The sequence below is a fragment of the Perissodus microlepis genome, chromosome 11 (assembly GCF_051167445.1).
Source record: "Perissodus microlepis isolate ML-2025 ecotype Zambia chromosome 11, ASM5116744v1, whole genome shotgun sequence".
NCBI classification, from domain to species: Eukaryota; Metazoa; Chordata; class Actinopteri; order Cichliformes; family Cichlidae; genus Perissodus; species Perissodus microlepis.
Window position 1 is genome coordinate 31,485,881 of NC_140471.1, and position 24,675 is coordinate 31,510,555.

A 24,675-nucleotide genomic window follows, 5' to 3' on the forward strand; every position below is an offset into this window, starting at 1 on the left:
CAGAACCTTTATATTCTTTTTTTTTTTTTTTGTCATTTATGATTGAAATGTTCAGTCAAACTCTCTACCCTTCAACTTTTTTTATCTGTATATTCTTTCATATTAAGCTACACTGTAAATTTAATTAAAAATAGATTTAAATATATAAGCACATCTGACATCTGAGGTCATATGATACATTGGTATACTTATATTTTACTGAAATCACTTTAAAATGACGGCCTCAAAGCACAAGGGCGTCTTATTTTGTTGCCTCCTTATGTTTCTTCCTCAACTCCTGCTGCTCCCATATCTCTGATGGATGGAATAAGAGTGAGGAAAGAAGGAAAGGAAGAAAGGAACTGCAAAAGTATAATCTGGGAAACGAGAAGAGGAGGATACAATATCTGCGTGTGAATGCCGCCCCCTGCTGGACATCAGTGGAACTACATCAACTGCGCACTAGAGAAAGTACACCACAGCAGGCAAATTAAACTGCAGCAAGATTTTTATTCAAAAAAAGCATATATTCAGGAATTAAAGATGCATATACTTACATGTGTAAATAGATATTTAAAATACACAAAGTGGGAAAACAATGTGCTTCAGTAGCTGCAATGTCTATATGCACACAGTGTGCATACATGAAAATGTCTTTGAGGATGTGTTTTCCATGGTTTGTTAAGGAAACGTTTCCCTATTATTTTAGGGAAATTCCTTACTTTGTTTTTCTTTTTATTTCTGGGTCACATCCATTATTAAAAAAAATAATGAAATAAAATATTCACAAGCATAACCATATCACAGCTCAAAATGGAAGACAACTCCCTTTAGCGTCTCTCGTCATCGCCAAGTCTTAATGAATTCACAAGCGATGAAACAAAAACAAAAACTTTCACTGCTGAAGCTTTTACTCCATTAACACAGCACTGACATGACTTTACCAAAGGTTCCATTACTGCAGCAACACCCTGCAACTGCTCTTACACTTCATTCACTGGTTGAGGACAGGAGGCTAGGCGGGCTCTTCGGTCAAGGAGTATTTGACCATATGGGATTGTGTGAAGATGCGTTTGGGTTATTTATGGCCAGTAAAGGTGGGGGGGGGGGGTTCCTGTAGCAGGAAGAGGAATTATTTTTAGAAGCAAGGGGGTCTACCTAGTTGTCTGGGTGGGGTCGTCCCTCGGGGATCAGTGAGGTGAAGAAGGTGCTGATGAAGGACCACGCGACTGTAATGAAACTCGGCTCGCGGACGGCAGCAGCAGCCGCCGCCCGGCCCTGATCCTCCGCTCTTCCACCTCCATCCTCGCCACTGTCATCGTCCTCCATTCCTTCGTCCATCAGTCGTTCCTTTGCCACAAACAAACAGAGACAAAAAAGATTAAAGACGTTCTCTTTCAGACATATTCTGGACTGATTGCTTTAAACTCCACCTTAAAATGACAATAAGAGCATTTATATTTTGAAAGCGCTTCCTGTGAGTTGGCAGGATATTATGTTGCATAAAGCGCTGCAAGTTTATGTTTACTTGACACATCATCATGTACACAAATGAAACAATAAAAACCAAACACAAACGAGTGAAGCTTAGAGATGAAGTCAGTGTTAAGAAACAGAGAATAAAAGCAGTCTGAAATGCCAAGTTCCTTAAACCATTTTCCCTTTGCAAACAACCCTACAGCAGAAACCTTCCTGCTTTCATTTCTGTTTTTATCAGCACATCTCTCTGCTGTACCCTCATGTTAAGACTCAGGAAAAGACCTGAAATTATTTGAAAAGATATGAGTGAATAAGAAGTTGCCTATTAAAAACAACTGTCTTTATTTTTTCCAACAAAAAAATAGGACTTGTTAGAATAAACAACTCTCTTGAACTCTCGGTTTTATATTAGAGATTAAACTGCTACATGCTTAAACAAAAGACATTCATTTGGCCAAACTCCAAGATATTTATAATATCTAGTGACATTTACAGTCTTGTTTTGAGTTGTCACATTATCAGCAATCTGAAATTCTTTTTTTAACAAAGGATTTTTCTGTTTACAGGTAAAGGATCATCCTAGCACTGCTGTTGATCAGCTGTAAAAGCTATAATCTATAATCTATTCTATAATTTAATACCAAAAATTATGATTTTCACATTGTATGTATCCACTTCAGACATCAAGGTAGCAAAGAAATGCACAGAGATCAGTAGGCCAAGACAAGAAACTCAAAGTACAGTGCAAAGTATTCTGCAGTCTCTGCACATATTTCAAGTGGGGCAAGTGCTGATTTTTGGCACATCATCATTGACTTCCAAAGATGGGAAACAGTCCAGAGTGTACTTGGTGTGATGCAGCCAAACTTCATCAGGTCGTCTGTCAGTCTGAGAAATTTTAATTGATATTTGTCTTTGAAAACAACAAGCTAGAAAAGGAAGGCAGAAAAACAGTGACAGACAGTGCCAAGCTCACCATTTCCTGCATGTCCTGGTGTCTCTCTGCTTCCTCCTGTGGAACTCTTCCTCCTCCTCTGAGGTTTTGCTGCTCTGGCCTGAAGGGAAACCAGCCAGCCTGGTGCCTGAAACATAGACACACACTTGACTTTAAAGTTGTTTTTAACAGATATATCTAAAATGGCTGACTGAAATGATTGGTGAAAATAAAGTTGCAGTAAAAACACATTCAGTACACTGTCATGAACACAGATGTGAAAATGTCAAAATTAAAAGTACAAATTATAAGGTTTTTGTTTTTACAACTTCTGCAGAATTAACTCACAAGTAGACGAGCAACATGGCTCCGACCACCATGACGAAGCGGCTAAAAGAAGAGTAGAAGTAGACGATGCTGAGCAGGACGCCCACGCGAGACAATGTGTAAAGCCAGTCCAGCCAATCGCGGTTCATCTCGTCGTCATTTAGGACGGCTCCGCCCTGAGCGTTCATCTGGATGGGGTTGGGCGGCTGGTTCTCTGGCAAGGCGTTGGGGGCCGCGTTAGGTCCCAGTGGTGGCTGCACAGCATTGGGTTGGGCAGGCTGATGGGGTGAGGGGGTGGGGGAGGAGGGAGGGGAGGTGCTGGGAGGCTGCGAGGCAGCTACTGCTGCTTGACTGAGAAAATGGAGATAAAAAGAAGGAGAATAGGGAGAGAGAATGGAAACAAAATAGACAAACAAACAAATCAGCACGCGAAGTAATCATAGTAAATAAATGTAGTCTAACAAATATGTCACTGGGCAAACGGTTACTGGCATTATGATAGCAGGACAGTTTTTGCACTTACTATTGCATGTAGTAGTGACGAGCGTACATCTGTTGCCACCACAGCATCTGCATTGGCATGTACATGGGGTGGGGGGGCATGTTGGCAGGTAGGGTCCCATGAAAGGGAACCTGAGCAGCATCGGGCCTGTGGAGGGAGGGGGCGTCATATTTGTTATTAAAGGCATTAACACAAAGCTGGACAACTGACACACATCCATAAACTGATGTTCCATCTTCAGGGTCGTCCCATTAGCTTCTGAGAACCACAGACCTGCTTTCAACCTGATGTCAAACAGAATATCTCACAAAACTTTAGTGAGTACTTATGTCATTAGCACCTGGCAGACAATCTATTGCAAGACCTCTATTTATACAGTGGTGATTCCCTTGTTTTAAATCATATTATTTTATTTTATATTTTAGCACAAATTTATATTTTCTATAATTTAAAGAGGCATAGATTAGTTTGGGGGTAAATGCTCAGATGTGACTCTGTCAAAACTTTTTCCCATTAATATATAATAACAGATAGAAGACATTATAGCTCTTTGCTCTTTAAACCTGTTAACTTGTCTTTTTATTGTTTATTAAACAAACAAAAAATAATTCAAAAAAATCAAAAAATAATTATCGTCTTTCAGGAACCATCTGAATTTTCTCTCTAGCCCAAAATTGTTGAGGAGTTACGGTAATGTGAAGTGCATGTGGTAAAATTTAGGCAAAGCTGATTTTTCTGTGTGTGTTCAGACAGCAGTACCTTGTGAATGCTTTGTGCTACCCTGATACACGGCACTTACAAAGTGCTTGTAAAATTGCCCCTCTCCTGTATAGTGATACCATAAAAACCCACAAACGCTCATTTAGAGCTAAAAAAAGCCCAGTCTCGTGTCTTGGTGTTGTTTGCTTACCACTGAGGGATACCAGCGGTGCCCTGAGGATACTGGGCGAAGCCGCCGCGGTACCTCAGCCCATCAAAACTCGCTGGATCAGAAGAGGAGGAGGATGAAGAGGCTGACTGACTTTCCTGATTTGGTGTGGTGGCAGGAGATATGGAGCCAGCACTCTCTGAACTCTGTGTGAACACCAATAACAAACCAATAATTAAATCAAGCACACACAGAAAAGATCAAGTTTGCCCTGAGAGAAGATGAGAGGAGCATGGAGGCTGCAGCCTAATCAAACAGCTTTCATAGTTTTTACAGGAAATCACAGAAACACATCCAGTTAAAGTTGATTGCAACTTAATCAGAATAAGTCTCTAACTGTTTTAATTATGACAGGTCAGTTTAATAAAATGTTTTTAAAAACATTTGCTTACCAGAGCTTTTAAAACTGTAAAAATACATTAAAAGCACGAATAAATTGTGTTAGTAAGTGTTGATCTACTCACGCTGGAATCAGAAGCAGTCGTGCTGGAGGGACTCCGAGGCATAGGTGAGCCGGGGGGACTGTGAGAGGTACATACGAGATGCATCATGTGGTATTCATCGTGCTGTGGGTCGACAAGGCCAGGGAGCGATCCAGATGTGTGGGAGGAAGAAAAAGAAGGTGGTGGAGAAGGCACCAGCAGATCATAGAGACAAAGCAAGAAAGAGAGAGAAAGAAAGGATTAGAGTGGAAATGGCCAGAATTCAGACAATGCTCATCGTTTGTTGGTGACACACATCACATCGGCTATTGTTTCCCAGACTGCCCGTTTCACTTCCCCCACAGATGGAAATGTCTACGAGCAACAGTTAAACTACTACTGAGGATGTGAACAACTGACTACACATGCCTCCTGCACGGCCATCAGTCCCTCACACAATTTGTAGCTACTTAAATACCAACAGTTACAAAACTGCTTACACATAATTTCCCTAGGGATTAATAAAGTATGTTGTTCTGACTTAATGCGCTACAACTACTCTACTGTAACTGTGTGAGACAGCTCACTCACAAACATCACTAATAAATTAGTTTCAGTGTTTTGTTTTCTAAAGCAAAGTACTTCTAGAAGCAAGGCAGACAGCCAAACACCTCAGGGGATGTATTTGGCAATTATATCAACGAATTATCTAAACCACCTTTGTTTCAACACATTTAAATTCACAAATCTTTGAGAGCCGTGTTGGCTTCTTAAATTTCCCTGAAGAAGGAAAACAAAGATTAGTTTATCTCAGTTTTCATCTTTTGTTTCACATTTGGTTCAAACAAAGGCTACAAGTGGGACTGCAACGATACTAGAACACATTTCTTTCAATGCTTAAGTAACATTATTTTGAAGATTTAGACTGATATAAAATATAAATAAAACTGTATCAGCTAAATTGTATTAATATTTAAAAATACAAAAGTTTTTTTTCTTCCTTCTTATTTGCAGGCCAGTAAAACTCAGTCACAGGCCACTGATCTGCATCTGCTATGTTGGACACTGAATTATAATAAACATTAATTATTAACATCTACACTATCAGGACATCTGTTTTCTGCAACAGGAAACATTTCTTTGAAGCCGAGGTCAAGCCTGAGCTCTGAGAATGTTGATATGCTCGTTTTTCTTCATTGCCGACACCACATAGTCCTTTAAAGGCTTAAAGACACACATACCTGCTCACTCACTAGCACAAAAACAAACAAAACCAAATCTACCTCTTTCCTTTTTGCTTACAGTTTCATAAAAAAGTCTTACAAGAAGACAAAGCAAAGCCTATTTTATTTTATGAACTGGCTCCGTTGCATGTATAACTTCTTTTGCTTGAGATTATTGTACTTGTGATTAGTTATCTTTGAATTTAAGAAAATGTTTTGGTTTTTTAGGCAGATGTTTTATGTATGTTGTAGGTGATTTTATATTTTTATTGTTGATTAATAAGACAAACATATTTCTTACCCGGTTGCTCAATGGATTAATAGAATAGTCAATTACTAAAGTAACTGACAGCTGTGGCACTAATTACAAGCCAGTGCGCTCAACAAGAGTAAAGACACATCACGGTTTTGAACTTTGGAACAACTTTGGAAAATTTAAATTCAAACTCTGAACACACACGAGGTCAGACAAGAAAGGTAAGTTACTTCATGAAAGGCAATGCAGTGAACTTTATTTTATGCTTTGTTTTGTTAATGTTTACACTGTACAACAAGGTGTGCTGTGTGCTACCTGGCTTGAAATTTAAAGAAATCTATATGATCCCTTATAGGATAAATCCAGATCCAATATTTTCTCACCAAGGAATTCCCAGGAACTTAACATCCCCTCCCAAAAACTCATTGATACGTGGCTCTCACCTTTCTAAGCACATCTCTGAGCTGCAGGTGGTCTTGAAGGAGCATTCCTGAGTACACCAGCCGTTGGTCTTTGGACAGCTGAAACACAAACATCACACAATGAGACAAAGAAGTGATATATATACACACACACACACACAGAGTGAGGGTAATTTTTTTTCTTTCTTTCTTTCTTTCTTTCTTTTTTTTTTAAATTATGCTTTTAAATATTCTGAAAACAATAGGCATTCAGGTCACTGTCTGACACAATCACACCCATCTCCTCTATATAGTGTAACCTGATGCAGGATGATAAAACTGCTGGGCTTCTTCTTGAGACACCAAGCAGAGCTTGAACTGAGCGTCTGAGCAAACACAGCCCTCACAGTAAACTTAAACCCAAACATCCACAAACATGTTTTTATGGAAACACTGCCAGCTACTACTCTGTCACAACCAGCTCCCTTTAACCTTCATAGCTCGGTGCAGCAACATCAACATGTTTTTGTTTCCAGTTGAGAAAGCCTTTTGGTAGCTGATAGCTCAAAGTATGAGACATTAAACCTGTCATGTTTGTAAAGTGATTAGGTGCCTTGGGGTTAAATGAGAGTACTGGGCTGGATTAGATTTCAAAGCCTACTGAAAGCCTGTGATGTGTACAATCAAATATTCAGTTCTTCACAAGGCTTTCGCTTCTCCTTATCCGTTTTATGAGAGCAACTTGACCGCGATGGAATACAGACAATTCAAATGCCATTGCCTCATTTTCACTGAAGAATCAAAGAAAAGTTGTCTTTGAATCACTGTGTTTCCACTTTTTCAGGAACATCACATCAGTGGTCAAATGATAATGTCTGCATGGGAGTAGTATTACATACTGGTGCATTAGGATCATCTGTAATACTAGAGAAGTACTCCAGTCTTAAAGTGGGGCACACCTCTGGGTGAAACACGAGTCTACAAATACAACCCCATTTTAGCACAGCGCTTGCTGCTGTGCTCTTTAGCCTGCTGAAATATGAATACCTCCAATCTTTAATCTTTAATTTTAAATCCATGTATTCTTTTAATAAACTGAACCCCCCCCCCCCCACACACACACACACAAAAACTCACCCCACAGAAAATCTGATTATTCTGTATCAAACATAATATGAGGTTGGGCTCAGCAGTCACTTGGATTCAATGAAGATGTTGTCTGTCAACATTTAATGAATTAAATAAAATAATCTCAAAAACAAATACTTTGCTCTTTGTACTATTTTTTTTCTATACATCTCTTATTTTTGTTGTATTTATATATCAAGCACATCCCTTTCCTTTACAAAGCGCATTTTTGTTTCTTCCTAAAAGTGAAACTTAATGGTGCTGTAGTTCAGCTTTGAACAGCAGAACAGAAACAATCTTTGGTCACTAAGGTCTATCTAGAGAAAGTTAAAGTTGTACCAAGATTTGGACCTGTGGAAAGACTCTATTATGCATTTTGCAAGCTGCTAGGGACCAGCAGCCCAGGCCTTTCTTCCTATTGGACAACATGGTGTACATCACCTCATTTACATCTATTTTTTTTTAACTTGTTTTTTTTTTTTTATATATATCTGTAAACTCATGATAAATGCCTTTAATAAATGTCAAGCAGCCTACTGAAAAAATGAATTACTGTTTCAAATTATATATAATATGATTATTAATCAAAAATAATCATGATTCTGGTTTCTTTCAGACGGACAAAAAGCTACTCACCGGCTTGCTGGGGTACACACTGGAGATGTGACTTTTCAGCTTCTCCACAGTCCAGTTAAGGAAACAGTTAATGGTCTGGTCTTCATACTTCTGGTTGGGGGCCTTAATGACCAAGGTCACAGGACTATCAACTGCCCCAGAGTCCATGGCTCATATTACTAGAAAGTGGGCTCTGAGGAACCTTCACTGACACAACTCAGGACTGTCCTGAGGAGTAAGCTACCTCAAATTCTCTCCATGCTGGTACTTGTATAACACCAAAAACAGTCAATGCTGCAGGTAAGGGGCTGGTGGGTCCCCTTTTACAATATCTGCTTCATCTCTAGATCTTTTATGAGTTGGAATTCTTCTGGTAGCAAGTTGTTGGATTTCTGTTTTTAAAAAAGAGAGAGAGTAGCATTTATAGATTACACATTATCCTAAAACATTTTGTTTTTATTTATACAAAGTATTTTTCTAATATCTATCATTTTATTTTTTGAAATTTAAATTTTAAGCACACATGCAACATGGAAATCTGTGTGGTCATCCTTCAGGTCAACTTCAAAGAAGTATTAAAGGGATAACTACTGCAGCTGTCCATGTCTGTGTCAGAGTTAAATCCCTCCCCAAGTGTGCCAAAAAAAAAAACCAAACGTAAAATATAGGATCAATAAACTAACTTACAAGCTATAAATGATTAATAAAGATAAACTCCAGCTTAACCATTCAGGGTTACGAGGCTGGAGCTCATCCAAAAGTGTCAAGGGTCACCAGTCTATAAGTGTCTATCATCTGTCCTACCTGTCTGACACTCTGCCCCAAACTTCCTGCAACTGAGGAAACTGATCAACAAAAAGCTCACTTTTGCATACTGTAATAAGCAATGCACCAGCGCACTGCAACAACAATTCACAGCTGGCTCACAGTGAAACGCAATGTATCTACAAAATGTAGCGCACGTAAGCGAAAATAACCGCAGGTGAGGCGGAGGGGTCGGGAGTTTCGGTTAAACTTCCTGATACCTGCCATGTTGGCTCATCTTTACAGTGAACAATTAAAGCAACTTTAACTATAAATCACACCGAGTCGGGTTAAACCTGACGGTTTAGAGTTAGGTGAGCTATTAACGCTGCTTATCTGTACAATCCTCAGGCGAACACACTAACACACATAGCAAACTAGCCTCACTGGGCCGGTCACTCCGATCAACTCGGCTTTTATTTTGACCCTTGGTTATGAAGCCAGGGTAACGCCGTTAGCTTTTTGGCTAATGCTAGCGTCGCTGTGGTTTGGTAATAATTCGGTGGGACTAGCTAGCCTCTCCAAGGTGACAGCACACTTAAAGATCTAACGATAATAAATGAGAACACGTTGCCTCAGAGGGCTTTCTGTTTGTACCTGTTTACTCTCCAGTCAGTCAGTCACCGTCGACTCCCCGTCCCAGCTCGGCTCGCCTGCCTTGTTGTTGTAATGTCGGGTGTGAGAGCGGAAACACGTCATTCTCTTTGCAACAGCTGATCAAAAAAACAAAGAAAAAAACAAAACCAAAACCTTGCACCGCAGTAATAAATACGCATTAAAGTTATTATAGTTTAGTGTTTTTGATTTCACTTTGAAATTTAGAATTGAAAATCTACAGTTCTAGTTTAGTATAGTGGTTTCAATCTATTAGTTTATAGTCTTATGATATAAAGGTGTTTTAGAAGTTGACCATATATATATATATATATATATATATACATTGTAATTTCAAAGCAGACAAAAGTAACATTGCAGACTCAATAAATATAAGAACCAATATTTCTTTATATGTTCCTGGTCATTTTATTAGGTATGCCTTTTCAATAAGTCATTAATGCAAGTATATAAGGACAATGATTCAATACATTTAGGCACATAGACGTGGTCAAGACAAATTCAAGTTTAAACCTAACGTCAAAATGGAAAAGCAAGTTGATTTAACTGACTTTGATGATTGCATGGTTGTTGGTGCTGATCTGGATTTTCTACACAACCAAAAAAGAGAAAACAGCCATTCAGCAGCAGTTCCCTGGGCGAATTTTTAAAAAGCCCCGTTGATGCCAGACCGCATCAGATGCCACTCTTGTCAACTTAGAACTGGACACTGAGGATAAAATCTGCACCAATCACCAAAACTGGACATGTGGAGGCTGGACACACATTGTTTGGTCTGATGAGTGTCAGGAAAAATACTACATAATCATCCAGCAAAGAATGACTCAAGCAGGGTTGGAGCTTTATTTTTTTTTTCTTCAGCAATGTCATTTAATTCCCCAAACATAGATATGAATAATGACTTCATGCCCCCAGTCAGCAGGTTTTGGCTTTATATATAGCCATGTTATTTCAAAGTGGAGTGCAATAAACTCTAAAAAGAGCCTAGTTTAAATTATTTATATCTATAGAAAATGTAGATGGCAGCATATTTGCGTGTGCATACAATTCACAACACTGGTGCTGCACTTTGCTGATGATATGATGCAATATCTTAATTTATTCACCACATTTAGTACTCAGTCTGGTAAATATTAAGAAAATTCAGGTCCTCTGTGACATGATGTTCTTACACAGTATAGTTTTGTATTGCTTTACCATTTGGTTACTAAAAGTGGAAAAACATGTAATACAATTAATCTTTAAGAAAACTACTTTTAAATAACAAAAGACTTACATTTCATTACTTTGACATTTTGGATAATTTTTTTTAAAAAAGTGTATTTGTTTTATTTGTAAGATTTTCAGTCTTTCCACGCCTACTTCAAATGAACCTCTTAAACAAAGGACTGATCGTTGGAATGGCACTCCACCACCAGAGGGCAGTGTAAGTTGCCTAACAGGCAAACCACATTTGGAGAAAATGTTATGTTTTTGTCCAACCACACAGCCAGACTTTAAGTCTCAGCGCTAAGTATTTAGCACCTCCTCAAGTGCCGCAAAATTATTGAGTTTTTCCAAAATATTCGCACAGATTGTAGAAGTTATTACTTTAGGATTGTTTACACCCCACATTCTACAATAATAATGCTATTAGTTGCCTTTATTTTTATCTGTGTTTCATAAATATTGCACATGCGGAATAATTTCCACTGAATACATCTTTGCATGTACTAGAATAAAATCAAGAAATGTTTTCAGCCATATTTCTTGCTTTTTGTAATGTGTGGTATTGATTTTAAAGTGCTGATATTAATTCACATCTGGGCACCGAATTTGCAGTAGGCCATATAGAAAAGTAAAACTGCCTTAGCAGTTCAACAACTCTTATTTTCCCACAAATGACGTGATAAGCATGCTTCATTAAATGACACAGGAATGGATATGGGTGTGTACAGATTTCCTGGGTGCTTTGTGTGTTTATCCCAGGAAGACTTGCTGCATGGAAACTACTGATTACTGTTTCAGCTTGCGCAGAACTTCCTTTGTCAGCTGTTTACTGTATCGGTTGATCTTCCAGTGTCCCGGCCTCCATCCCAGCAGAAAACGATGAAAGTCTGTCCAAGCGAATGCAAACATTTCCCTCCACTCTTTCTCAAGGGCATGAAACTCTACGTCTTTTTTTAACGATAGCTTTAGTTCTGAAAAATAGTAGTCCAGTAGTCCTGGTACCCTCTTTTCACACTCCCTCTCCTCCATACAGCTTCCTAGAAAATATACAACATCTTTCATCCCGCAGCCCCCGCCCACATACTGAAAGTCCACAGCTGCCACATCCTTCCCACTCTGGGGAAAACAGAAATTAGCTAATTTGGCATCTCCATGAACGATGGTCTTGAAGCGGCACTCACTGAGTATCCTGTCAATGTCGCCTGCTGCTGCTTTGAGCTCAGCATCATCCATGGCTTCCAACTCGTCTGGCCGGGTTTCCAGGTGCCAGTAGGTACCGACAGGCCACAGACCCTCTGGTGCCACACCCAAGAAGAGAGCGTGGAAGTGAGCAAGCCAGCTCAGGCAAGCCTTTATCTCCCTGTCTGTAACGCTCGTCCTAAAAAGAATAAAATATATTTTTTTAACCACCATAAATTATGTTTGTTTCACTATTTGGCATGTCTTTATCATGGCTTTAAGGATATACAGTGGGGCAAAAAAGTATTTAGTCAGCCACCGATTGTGCAAGTTCCCCCACCTAAAATGATGACAGAGGTCAGTAATTTGCACCAGAGGTACACTTCAACTGTGAGAGACAGAATGTGAAAAAAAAATCCATGAATCCACATGGTAGGATTTGTAAAGAATTTATTCGTAAATCAGGGTGGAAAATAAGTATTTGGTCAATAACAAAAATACAACTCAATACTTTGTAACATAACCTTTGTTGGCAATAACAGAGGTCAAACGTTTACTATAGGTCTTTACCAGGTTTGCACACACAGTAGCTGGTATTTTGGCCCATTCCTCCATGCAGATCTTCTCGAGAGCAGTGATGTTTTGGGGCTGTCGCCGAGCAACACGGACTTTCAACTCCCGCCACAGATTTTCTATGGGGTTGAGGTCTGGAGACTGGCTAGGCCACTCCAGGACTTTCAAATGCTTCTTACGGAGCCACTCCTTTGTTGCCCGGGCGGTGTGTTTTGGATCATTGTCATGTTGGAAGACCCAGCCTCGTTTCATCTTCAAAGTTCTCACTGATGGAAGGAGGTTTTGGCTCAAAATCTCACGATACATGGCCCCATTCATTCTGTCCTTAACACGGATCAGTCGTCCTGTCCCCTTGGCAGAAAAACAGCCCCATAGCATGATGTTTCCACCCCCATGCTTCACAGTAGGTATGGTGTTCTTGGGATGCAACTCAGTATTCTTCTTCCTCCAAACACGACGAGTTGAGTTTATACCAAAAAGTTCTTTACAAATCCTACCATGTGGATTCATGGATTTTTTTTTCACATTCTGTCTCTCACAGTTGGAGTGTACCTCTGGTGCAAATTACTGACCTCTGTCATCATTTTAAGTGGGGGAACTTGCACAATCGGTGGCTGACTAAATACTTTTTTGCCCCACTGTACCTATCCAGGCTAATAAAGGCTCTGATCTGAACTACTCCCTTTCAGAACTACTTTGAAAGTGCACAGACACACATCAAACGACCCCTGGAAGAGCTTCTGCCTCTTTCAGCAGTTAATTTGGAAATGAGGCACCTGAAACTGAACAGTGTTTAAGTTACATTAAACAGAAATAAATTAAAAATAACTAAACATCAAAAAAAGCGCCTTCAGACCTAAAATTACAAATGAATATTACAATAGGATGCCCTTAGAAAGTTAAATTATCTCCTCCCTCACCTAAAACACAATTTATGAACATTTTTGATGTCTACAAGAGAATCCAGTGTTTACTGCATTAATGCCAAGCCATAGTTTATATGCAGGCCTCCTGTTTTACTGCACGCTCTCACAGTGGTGGCAGAAAAATGGAAAAACATAATGCAAGTACAAAACACTTCATTACAGTTCTTAAGTAGAATTTTCAGGTATCTGTACTTCACCTGAGTATTTATTTTTCTAATGAAGTTTAACCTTTACTCTCTACATTTCAGCACAGAAGTATGTCCTTTTTTGCTCCTTACACTTTCAAAACAGGTTCATTACTTTAGGTTTGTAGGGACTTATTATTTCCTGTCACTGTTTTCCTTTGCAACAGTAACCGATTGTGGAAAGAAACAGTAACACATAAAATACAATCCTATTGGTGTAGCCATCACCAGTGCTCACAGGAGGAGATAAAAAGGCAAACAAATATGTAGATATAATCTGGCCCAATAATCAGCGGATTAAGTTTGCATAAAAATACTAGACAGTATAGTGCAGATTGGGAAGGTTAGTTTGTCTGGTTAGTTTGCAGTACTGTTTAGTCTACAGTAATGTACTGGATTGGTGCAGGGTGGTTTTCATGGTGGTGGGTTTCATGGTCAGAATCAGACTTCAGTGCCAATTTAAGCTGATGATTCACTCACCAAATTCCACGTTTATACTAGCTTTATGCTGTCTATGGGTGGGAAATCAGCCATGACTTCTTAGGTATACATATATACTATATAAACATACACAAATATACACAAGTCACGGAGAAGAGGTGGAGGTTAGTATATCTGAATAACATGAACACTTCATAGACTTTTATGGATTTTATGCCACATGCTTTTTGAAGCTTTTCTCAGAGTTTCTAAGCTTATACCTCCTCTGATCGTAACCGGCCACGTCCAGATCCTCCAGCACGATCAGCATCTCATCGCCATAGGAACAGGCAGCTAGGCAGGCAGGGATGCGACAGCTCTGATTGGTGGAATAGTTTTGGTACCAATGTGTCTCCACCTGGTAGGATTTCACTTTACGTGTGTGGGATCGATCTGTGTTCCAACCACCGGGGTGCTCGGCTTCCTCTGGAAACTTAACGTGTTTTATAACCACGGAGGGCCGGTCACAGCCCTCCAGGTGCAGCCGGACTATCTCCCCATAACCACTCCACAGGGTCTGGATCTTAGCACCGACTCGTAGAGATGAAGCATCACATGCCTGCAGGATGAGGACCTGGTACTCCTGTTTCATTTCCACAGCTACGGCTGAATGAAAGAGGAGAATTAGCAACATTTAAAAAGCGTCCTTGTATGCGCTGCTGGAGGTCTCTGTTGAAGTGTCGCACTCACCTGATTCTTAAAAGTTTTTGCAGCAGGACACCAAAGGTTTCGTTTCACCCACACGATTCACTGAACACTGAATAAGTATAATATCGATTTTCTCGCAAATGTGTCAGGACACCGACACGGTTTAAATCATCCTACGGTTCAGGAAGTATTCGGCATTTAAGGAAACCCGCGCGAAAAGTGTGCAACACTGCCACCTACTGGACTGGAGTGCACACAAAGAATCCAATAAAAAAAAAAGTCATCGCTCATGGACAATGAAATTGGATGCAATCTTAACAACCCAGAGAAGCCATTATACGTCTGTGATTGCATAAAGTAGTTCTTATTATAGGTTTGTGAGCAGTCCAGATTTCAAGCACTCTAATGTAACATCAAATATTATTTTTTTGATTATATAAACAAAATAAATAAACTTTATAACAGCATAATGTCATATCTTTTCTCTCAGCAATGTGTGAGTGTATTCTTAATGAAATTTAATAAAGAGTAAGATTAGCAACACAATAGTCAATACAATTTAATTTAAATAATATTAAATGCTTGCTATATACAGCAGGTAAAAAAAAACGTATTGAAGACATTAGTAACTGTCTAAGTAAATACATTTCTAAAGGTGTTTTTGACATGAAATTCTCACAAGATGTCAGTAACAACTGATCCACACATGCAAAGAAATCAAACCACAGATGTCTATAAATTAAATTATGTGTAATAATGTGAAATGACACATGGAAAAAGTTTTGAAGACGCTGAAATTTTTCAACAACTGTGAAATTTATTTAATATTTTGTACAGAAGCCATTGTTGATGATCACAGCTTTAAGATGCCTCCTGTTTGACGAAACTAGTCGCATGCCTTGCCCAGTCGTGATTTTGGCCCATCCTTCCACACAAACAGTCTTTAAATCCTGAAGGTTCAGTGGGCCCCTTACAAGAACTCTTAGCTTTAGTTCTTTCCATAGATTTTTAATTGGATTCAGGGCAGGTGATTGTCTGGGCCATGCTAGCAGCTTGATTTTTTTTCTCTGAACACAACTGAGACTTTCCTTGTCTGTGTGTCCGGAATCATTGTCGATTACCCTCATTTTATCTCCATAATCTTTAAATGGCGGCAGATTTTTTTTTTTTTTTTTTTTAAAGTCAACAATGTCTCACTACTACTACCTCCAAACTTCAATAGTGTTTCTGGGGTCATATACAGTGCCTCTAGACCACCAAACATGGTGTATATTATGGGATCCAAAGAGTTCAGTTTTGGTCTCATCTGATCAGGGTATATTCTCCCAGTATTTCACAGGCTTTTCTAAATGTTGTCCAGGAACCTTTAAATATGCTTCAACATGCTTTTTTTCAGCAATGGAGTCTTGTGTGGTGATTATACAGAATGGCGGTTGAGAGCAGATATTCTTCTGTAACCAATGTGATCAGTATTTTTGCAGCAATATGGTTGCACAGGTCTTGTGAGAACTCATTGATTTTACCCATAATAAGATGTCTCTCGTGTGACACCTTGGTAATGAGACACCTTTTTACAGGTCATCAGCTGGGACTGAACCAGCTGATTTCAGATTTCAGCTGGTGTCATGATTTTCCCTGCCTTTCTGCACCTCCCTTTCTCCACGTGTTCAATACTTTTTTATCCCCTGGGTTATTTATCATTATTACACATAACACAATTTATGGACATCTATTGTATGATTTTTTTTCCTTTGTGCATTGCATAGATTGTTACCAACATCTGGTGAGGATTTCATGTCAAAAGCACATTTAGAAATACATTTATTTAAATTTAACTGAGACATTTATGACATGTTCAATAAATATTTTACCTGCTGCAAATACAAATCACACCCACTTTGAATTGATGAAATAGAGTACTCAGACAAAATAAGAAGAAAAGATGCATAAAAAAGAGCAGAACTGTTTTCAGGATCAATGGCTGGGCATCTGGATTGTTTCAGTAGGCCAGAGCAAACTCTTCCTAAACAGGGCAAGTACCTTAAAAAGTGACCTAGTTTTGAGACGGCTTGAGTAATTTTGAGACTGGTAAAGATTTTCCAAACATTTTGGCCTGTAATGTTTCAAAGTCATTTAGATTCATAATTTATTACCCATTTTACTATATGTAAATGCTCTGTGGTGCTAGATAATGGCCAAAAAGCATGCATGCTGAGATCTGTGCAGGGGGAATGATTTGTCTAGATATTTGCATCACAAACTGGAGATGTTGTTGCTTTGCAGCCAGTTTTTAACAGCAGGAACTATTTTAGAGAGGATCAAAAAGACCTGCAACCAAAGAAGAATTTTGTCTTTAGCCCATGTCCACATAGTCAAAGATGCATCACAGCTTCATTTTTGGCTTTGTCGGCTTCATTTTATGAGAGAGAAGACAAATATGCTCAAATTCTAAGTTTTCAAAATTTATAATCAAACAGTTAGAATTTCAAATCAGTTTTACATGGCGTCATTGAGACAAAGGCTCCCACACCGAGGCAGTAAACACTTTTATTGTGTGTGGTAAAAACAGAATGTTAACATCATTGGTCAGAAGTTGGAGGAAATTTTTAGGTCCAATATCCGGCTCACGTTTCATCTCCTGCACCGTTTGGACATCTCCCTAATAAAGAGATGACACTTCTCACATCACCATGGCAACCATCCAATGTTGCTGTCTGGCCTGTAGAGTTAGAGAAAGGGAAGGAATTGGGGAGAGAGAAAACTTTCAAACACCAGAATTTATAGACATGTTTTGGTCTAGCAGAGTCAGCCTTTAAGTTTTGTACCTTCTGGTGCCAACACTAGTCCAGGCAGACCATCCACATCAAATTCCTCAGTGAAGGGGCTTTGCCCTGTTCGTATCTGTTAGTGTTTGAGTGTAACAGTCTAAATCTAAAACTATTCTACATTACACATCCAAATACAAATGTTGAGGTTATTGTGTAATATCAAATAATGGGGGTACATAAGTATGAGTATATGAGCCTTAAAGATAAAAAATAAATTGTAACAGCTTCACAAACTAAACAATTGTCTTATTTTTAGAATACAATAATCCTGTCAGTCGGTTAGTATTCTGAAAGCAACTAAAATTCTAAAGGTCTCCTTTTAAATGAAGAATTTCTTTTGGTTAAAATGAACACAAAAAGGTTCCTGCAGAGGCAGAGAACAGTTATAACAGTATTAAGACTGAGGGTATGTATCGAAATTGACTATGATGTGTGAAAATGGGCATTGGTTAAGTGGATATACTAACCAATTATCCTAACTATATACGTGAAGACCACACCTGCTGACATCATGAGGTCACCGGACTATGACAGGGTGAACACAGAGAATCTAACCCAGAGAAATAACAACACACATTCTCATTTTCCAGCTGTAGATAATTGAAAATCACAAATTAACCAAACATAAATGTCTTTGAGAGGAAATCCACAGAAGCACAGTCTGTGGCCTTTCTAAGTGAACGCCACATAGAAAAGCCACAGCTGGGCAGCAGATTCAAATTCAGAACTTCTTTAGTTTATATTTCCAGTAGTTTATCCACAGTGCTATTTGTATACAGGCATAGCTCACTTGCAATATGAAGTGGAGGCTTAAGGGTAAAATTTTACAATGGAAGAGCTTCCCAGGGTTTGCATTTGTAATCCTTGTGTGTGTGTGTTTTGCATACAATATACAAAATGTATTTGCATGAACACTGAGTCTACACAAAGAAAATTAACCACAAAACCTCCTCACTGTGTAACCCTCTTACTGTAAATAAGTGCAACAAACAAAACAAAAGATTCTGGGCTACTTTCTATAACATCATACAATACACTGTAACAATTCACTTCATATATCAAATGTTATAATGCATTATAAAATTACTTAATACATACATATAAATACATCTAAAATAAAAAAATAAATATACAGATACATACATATAAAAACGTAAATACAGTCTATTTGCATATTTATATACAAAATAATGGAGGTGCAGAACATGGTCCATTTGGATTCAACATCTTCAGCCTGTCTCGGAATGCTGTCGAAGTTCTATCGGAGGTGGGAGTTAAATATCGGACCCTGCGACCTGCAATTATGGACATCCTTATCTTTGAACATGGTGTTCATTATGGATAAACTGTTGTGTATTGACACAAGGTCAATAACAGAACAGGCAGGCCGACAATTAGTTTGACTATAAAAACTTTACTAAGGCTTACAAATGACACTGATCAGATCAGGCTGAAACATCTGTGAAAAAAAATGAAAATCTTTGACTTTATTAAGTTATTACCACACAAATGGAAAATCATCCTCACCGGGGGAGTATTAAAGATGAATGCACTACCAGCAGAACACAATGCAAATCTAGTGCTTTTGATCATGTGTTTGTATTGCATATATATATATATATATATATACACATATTGTATGTAGGAAGTAAGACAAAGCACAAAGCAAAAATGAAAACCAGCTCAAAGAGTTTTTAAAGTTATCTCCACTTTATAAGTCCAGTTTATAAACATTAACAGGATTGTATTATTGTACATGAAGGGTCTTTACCTTACCATATAAAGCACTTTGAGGCAGCTGTTGTTGTGATTTGGTGCTATATAAAAATATAAATAATATTACAAAAAAACAGGTAGAAACGGGGCTGCAGCCTGACTGCTCAGCCGCTTGTTACCTAATGAAGTCCAGTGGCAGCTGGCTTCACTGCAGCTCACAAATGATGGTCTAATTTGACTGCAGTTCTGGGCTGGGATCTGCATTCATTCAGCTTCGATGTCACTCTGGGTTCTTGGATAATGGAGCAGGTGATGCAAAGAACTGAAATTGTGTTAACAGCACAATGCAGCTCTTTCTGTCATAAATGCAGTTTGCACTTCCCCATTAAACTCTTGTTTTTGTGCAATATAAATAAAAAAACTAAAATTAGCTAATTGAAGTGCAAGTGCAAGAAGCAGGATCGATAGGCAAGCAGACTAACAATTTCAAGGAATTCTCGAATTCTACACAAATGAGTGTATACCGATCTTTCTTATTGGCACATAAGCTTCATTATATATAGGCAGATGACAGTTAAACTTCAATGTCACCAGTAGAATTCACTTTTTAGTTGATTTGCCAGAGTTAAGTCACACACTTGCATTTTTTGTTTCATATTTGTTGTAATATGCCTGGCAGGTCGACTGGATATTACAGTGAAGGGATGTAAAAATAAAAAACAATAAGTAAAACTTGATGAAAGGTGAATTGTATCTGTGTATCTGACTAGATAAATACAAATAAAATATTTTTGTTTTCTGATGTCTACCCCTTAGTCAAAGCCATGCTGTACATATAAATGGCTGTTTTTAAAATAGAACTGGTGTCACGAGTTATCAAGAGTTTATTATAAGACTTGCATATCATAAGAGTTGCTTTAACCCAGACCTTCCCAAAGTGTGGGGCCCGCCCCCAAGGGGGGGGGGGGCGCAGAGCCATTGCAGGGGGGGCACGGCATGAAAAGGGAAAAAAAAAACAACAACGCTTGGACACTGCTAGCACGGGGCGCCCACACAAACGCAAAGCAGGAGATGAAGCATCGCTGAATATGTTTCCAAACCAACTTCATTCTAAGCCAAAGACTAGAAAATATGGTGAAGCATATCTTCCCTTTGGTTTCACCTGCACAAGCGCCAAGGTAGGTCTCCCCTGCTTAATTGGTTTTCCCTTCGTTGGGAGCAGCGCTGGGCTGTTCAACCCAGGGACAAACAGTATCCCACATTCTTGATTTTTAGTTCACAAACACTTGTTGTAATAAATAACTACTCCTGACATTTTGGAAATATTAGCTCTTTATAAGGTAAAGTTACAGCGGGATACAAATAATATCAAGCTGATCCTGCCAGGATTTGTTCCCTCGGTTCAAATCAGGGATAAACAGTATCCAACAGCTGTTCATGTTTTTAAACTCATTTTGCACAGAGAGGCATTTTTTGAAAAATGTATTGATAGCAATGTTGAATATTATTACACAGGAAAAAAACAAGTACATGTAAAATAATCAATCTGTCCCTCTGCCTTTCTAATGGAGGGACAGTAACTGCGTGTATATGTAAGCGTGTAAAACCTGAAGATATACTGTTAATCTGAATATCTGCCATTCTGCAATTCATCTCATGTAAACAATAACGTGGCGCACAGCGTGACGTGGAAAAAGGCACATACCTTTAACGTTGCATGACAACTCTGTATTCCTCGTCCACACATAAACCCAAAAAAGGAGTTTTAAAAAATCTCCGTTTTCGGTGATTCCAAACGCCGTTTATGTGTGGACGAAACAGCTGCGTTTTCAAAATCACCCGTGTACGTGCGGACGCAGCGTAAAAGAGTTAGTAGTTTATTTTATTACTACCTGCAGATTACTTGTATTTGCTTAATTGTTTACTAAATGTTTGAGGTGTGAAATAAACTTCAATGGAGCAAAATATGGGTGTGTGTGGTTGGAGGATGTGTTTGTGTGTGTGTGCGTGCGCGCGCGCGAGGGGTGGGGTGGGGGGGCGAATATTTTTCTTGTAAAACAAAGTGGGGCCCACCAAAAAAAGTTTGGGAACCACCGCTTTAACCAGTCTTTATCTAGGCTAGTTCTAGGCTAGTTTAAGCTTCACATTGTTACATATTGTTTCATTGTTACTATGTTTAATGTTATTGAAAAGAAAAGATAAAAGGGGGAAAAGTCGCGCTGGTCACATTTTGCAAAAAATGTCCTTAATATATCCTTGAAAATTATGTCCTGAGCAGAGACATGACACTGATTTGGATTTGGCTAAAGAAACAAATGTCTTTAGTTCCGGAAAGATTTGAATTAATGAGATATGAAAAGGAGAGCAAGCGAGAGCCATTAGAAAAGTAATGATCCTTGAGAGATCCTTTTCAAAACACATTAGGTAAATTTGTCACAGTACTAATTCTGGGTGGGGCATCACCCCATATCTCACTTAAAAAGAAAATAATTTAATATTTGAAGATTTCTTTCTCTTTTACTTTTTTTTTTTTTACTATTTTAATTATTTATGCTAATTTGATTATAATTGTTTAATTTGCTATTTTGTATTCATTATACATAAAATAAATATCTCAGGCCTTTTCTGGCGTTGAATTATTTTATTTACAAATAGTTTTTAATGGTATGGACTAATTCTGTCTGAAATAAATAAAGTGATAAATAATTTTTTAGTACATTTGTAAATAATTAAACAGTCATAATCTGCATAGTGTGATCACAACAGGCTAAAGCTGCTCTGAGCGGAGGTTTTCCCCTCATAGCGGAAAGATTTCTTTGAAAAGGACCCAAGGCAAAATAGTCAGTGACGAGTGGGATCTGAAAGTGTTATTATTAATAACACTCAATTGTAGGTGAAATCTTAAGCGTGTGGGGTGAAGGTACAGACGACACAGGAGCTCTAGCTTTTTTCTCCGACTTTATTCACCACCAGACACAAACCCAACATCGTCATTGAACACGCGTCAGTGGTCAATGCGTACTCCGCTGACGGAAACGGGTGGGCCAGCAGGGCAGCATTGGCCAGCACTGACTTCGCCACAGTCCCATTCCTCAATGAACATAACAGTTCCGCAACAACAAGGAGAACCAAAACTCTCTCATTCCTCCTTCCATTTAACCTCACTCTCTGCTGCTCTTCAACCAAGCCAACCCATCTCATCTTGTTCCGCAACATCAAAAACATTGATATGGGCATTCTCACTATCACATTGGATAATAGTCAGATTCCAGACTTCTATTCTCCTCCTGATGATTTAGTATTATATTATAATAATTGTCTACTCTATTTCCTAGATTCTCTAGCTCCTGTATAAACCCACTGTTTCCTTCGCTCGTTCTGCTCCATGGTGTACCTCTGATCTCCCAGCATTGAAGGCAAAAGCTTGGCAACTAGAGCGTAAATATAAATGCAGAAATCTATAAATGTCATGTTCTACAGTATAAAGATCCCATCAATTAGGCCAAACAAAACTTTTACTCAGGTATTTTCAGTTTTTATGAGGGTAACACCAGGATCCTGTTTTTGCCTCTCAACAAACTTCTTCAACCCTTTGACACTTTACCACCACACTAATCACAGTACAGAAAATGCTTTAGTGTAGGTCACAAATAATGGCTTATTATGATAACAGATTAATTAAGGCCTCTGGCAGTGGACTCATCTCTTTGCTTGTTGTTTTAGACCTAGGACTTCCAGATACAGACAGACAAACTGGTAATGGCTAGTCAACCAGACATAGTAGTGGTGGAGAAGCAGAGGAAGACGGCGATAGTGATAGAAGTGGCTATACTGAGTGATAGGAAGAAGGACCACGAGAAGCTTGAGAAGTACCAGCTTGCGAAGGATGCTGTCTCATGGTGATGATGAAAAACTAGTTCAATTTATTAAATCTAGACTGGACTACTGCAATATATTCACACAATATCTCCGTTCGTTAAGTTGACAAACTGAAGCCTATATTATAGCCTATATTTTGTCTGCTTTGGCTTCAAATTGCACTGTAAATAAAGTTATTTCGGCTGTATTATTAATTTGAGTTGGTTGGCACACTTATAAGAATTCATGACATTAATTGACATTAATTGATGTGGACATGTACAGAGACAGGAAGAAGAAGCAAGGAGGAAAGGCCAAGGGACACTGGAGACATCCAGGTACTATGACAGTTATGTATATTTGTTACATTTTAGGTTCAAATAATATTGATGGTTATTAGGGAAACTTGAATACGTAAAATTAATCATTTTTTGTCATGGTCTGGGTCTTGCACCCATGGTTTTGTGTTTAAAGTGTTGATTTGATTTGAGTTTTGATTCGATTGTTTTGATTTCTGTGTCTGTCGGGTTTCCAGTTTCATTTGGATAGTCCCTTGTTTCTTGTGTATTACGCTATATCCAATTTGATCCTGTGTTTGCCAGCTGTCTCTATTCCCCAAATCACCTGCTTGTGTATATATTGTCTCACTCTGCCCTTGTTCTTTGTTGGAATGTCTGTCAGGTTTCATGTTTTTTTGTTGTTGTTTTTTTTGTATTTTCCAATATATCTGTGACAGACATATTGCCGTACATTTTGGGAGGAACACCCTTCAACTGGTGCGGGAGTATGAAAGGGAATCAAGGAAACTAGCGGATTATAGGAACCATCTCCGTTTCAACCTAAGATGTAGACAAAGCAGAGTTGTTCCTAAGAGCCTGTGCCTTGGATCCACTGTCAGGGGATACAGAGCAGACTTGATTCTACAGAGAGCACAAAATCACCTTTTAAGTGAAAGGATAAGACAGGTCCATTTCACCATAGATGCCCTCCAGATCAAGATCAGCCAGACCCTGCAGGAACTGGAAATCCTTCTACCCTCTCCAATCTTAGAAGAGGTTTACAAGTTTGTGGACAAGGCTCAGCGGGCCCAACACTCTAAAGGAAAAGAAAGACAACGCAGGAAATTTCACACCTTGCTTTCAAAAACACACACTCCTCATCCTGAACCTACACAACCCAGAGAAGAAAACACACCTGAAGTCAGTAAGGAGAAATGGGCTAAGAACTTTTCAGACAGGATTCTCACTGAACCTGAAAAGAGAGTATTAGCCAAAGGACTCAATTTTGCCATTTCTCCACAACAGTTGCCCATAGTGGACCTCATCACAGCCACAGAATCTACCATACGGATTAATAAATTATCACAGACAGAAGCAGAGCAAATCAGGATGAAAGTCTCAGCCACGCTCTCCAGTGCCAAAGTCCCTCCATCCAACCTCACAATACAGGAAAAGAAGGCT

At 38.8% G+C, this 24,675-nt stretch overlaps 2 protein-coding genes across 2 annotated transcripts; both read right to left on the reverse strand.

The window, feature by feature from the left end:
• Window positions 1-469: 469 nt before the first annotated feature.
• Window positions 470-9,703, reverse strand: herpud2 (HERPUD family member 2). The gene is made up of 9 exons (XM_084944575.1): window positions 9,596-9,703; window positions 8,216-8,586; window positions 6,494-6,571; window positions 4,614-4,715; window positions 4,132-4,295; window positions 3,243-3,368; window positions 2,741-3,070; window positions 2,435-2,540; window positions 470-1,329 (listed from the first exon to the last, which is right to left on the reverse strand). The coding sequence occupies exons 2-9, from the start codon at window positions 8,360-8,362 to the stop codon at window positions 1,138-1,140; spliced, it is 1,245 nt and encodes a 414-aa protein (XP_084800701.1). The 5' UTR covers window positions 8,363-8,586; window positions 9,596-9,703; the 3' UTR covers window positions 470-1,137.
• Window positions 9,704-9,997: 294 nt separating this feature from the next.
• pkdc (protein kinase-like domain containing) lies at window positions 9,998-15,033 on the reverse strand. The gene is made up of 3 exons (XM_084944861.1): window positions 14,856-15,033; window positions 14,387-14,771; window positions 9,998-12,200 (listed from the first exon to the last, which is right to left on the reverse strand). Exons 2-3 carry the CDS (start codon window positions 14,755-14,757, stop codon window positions 11,609-11,611), a joined length of 963 nt encoding a protein of 320 aa, XP_084800987.1. The 5' UTR covers window positions 14,758-14,771; window positions 14,856-15,033; the 3' UTR covers window positions 9,998-11,608.
• Window positions 15,034-24,675: the final 9,642 nt, after the last annotated feature.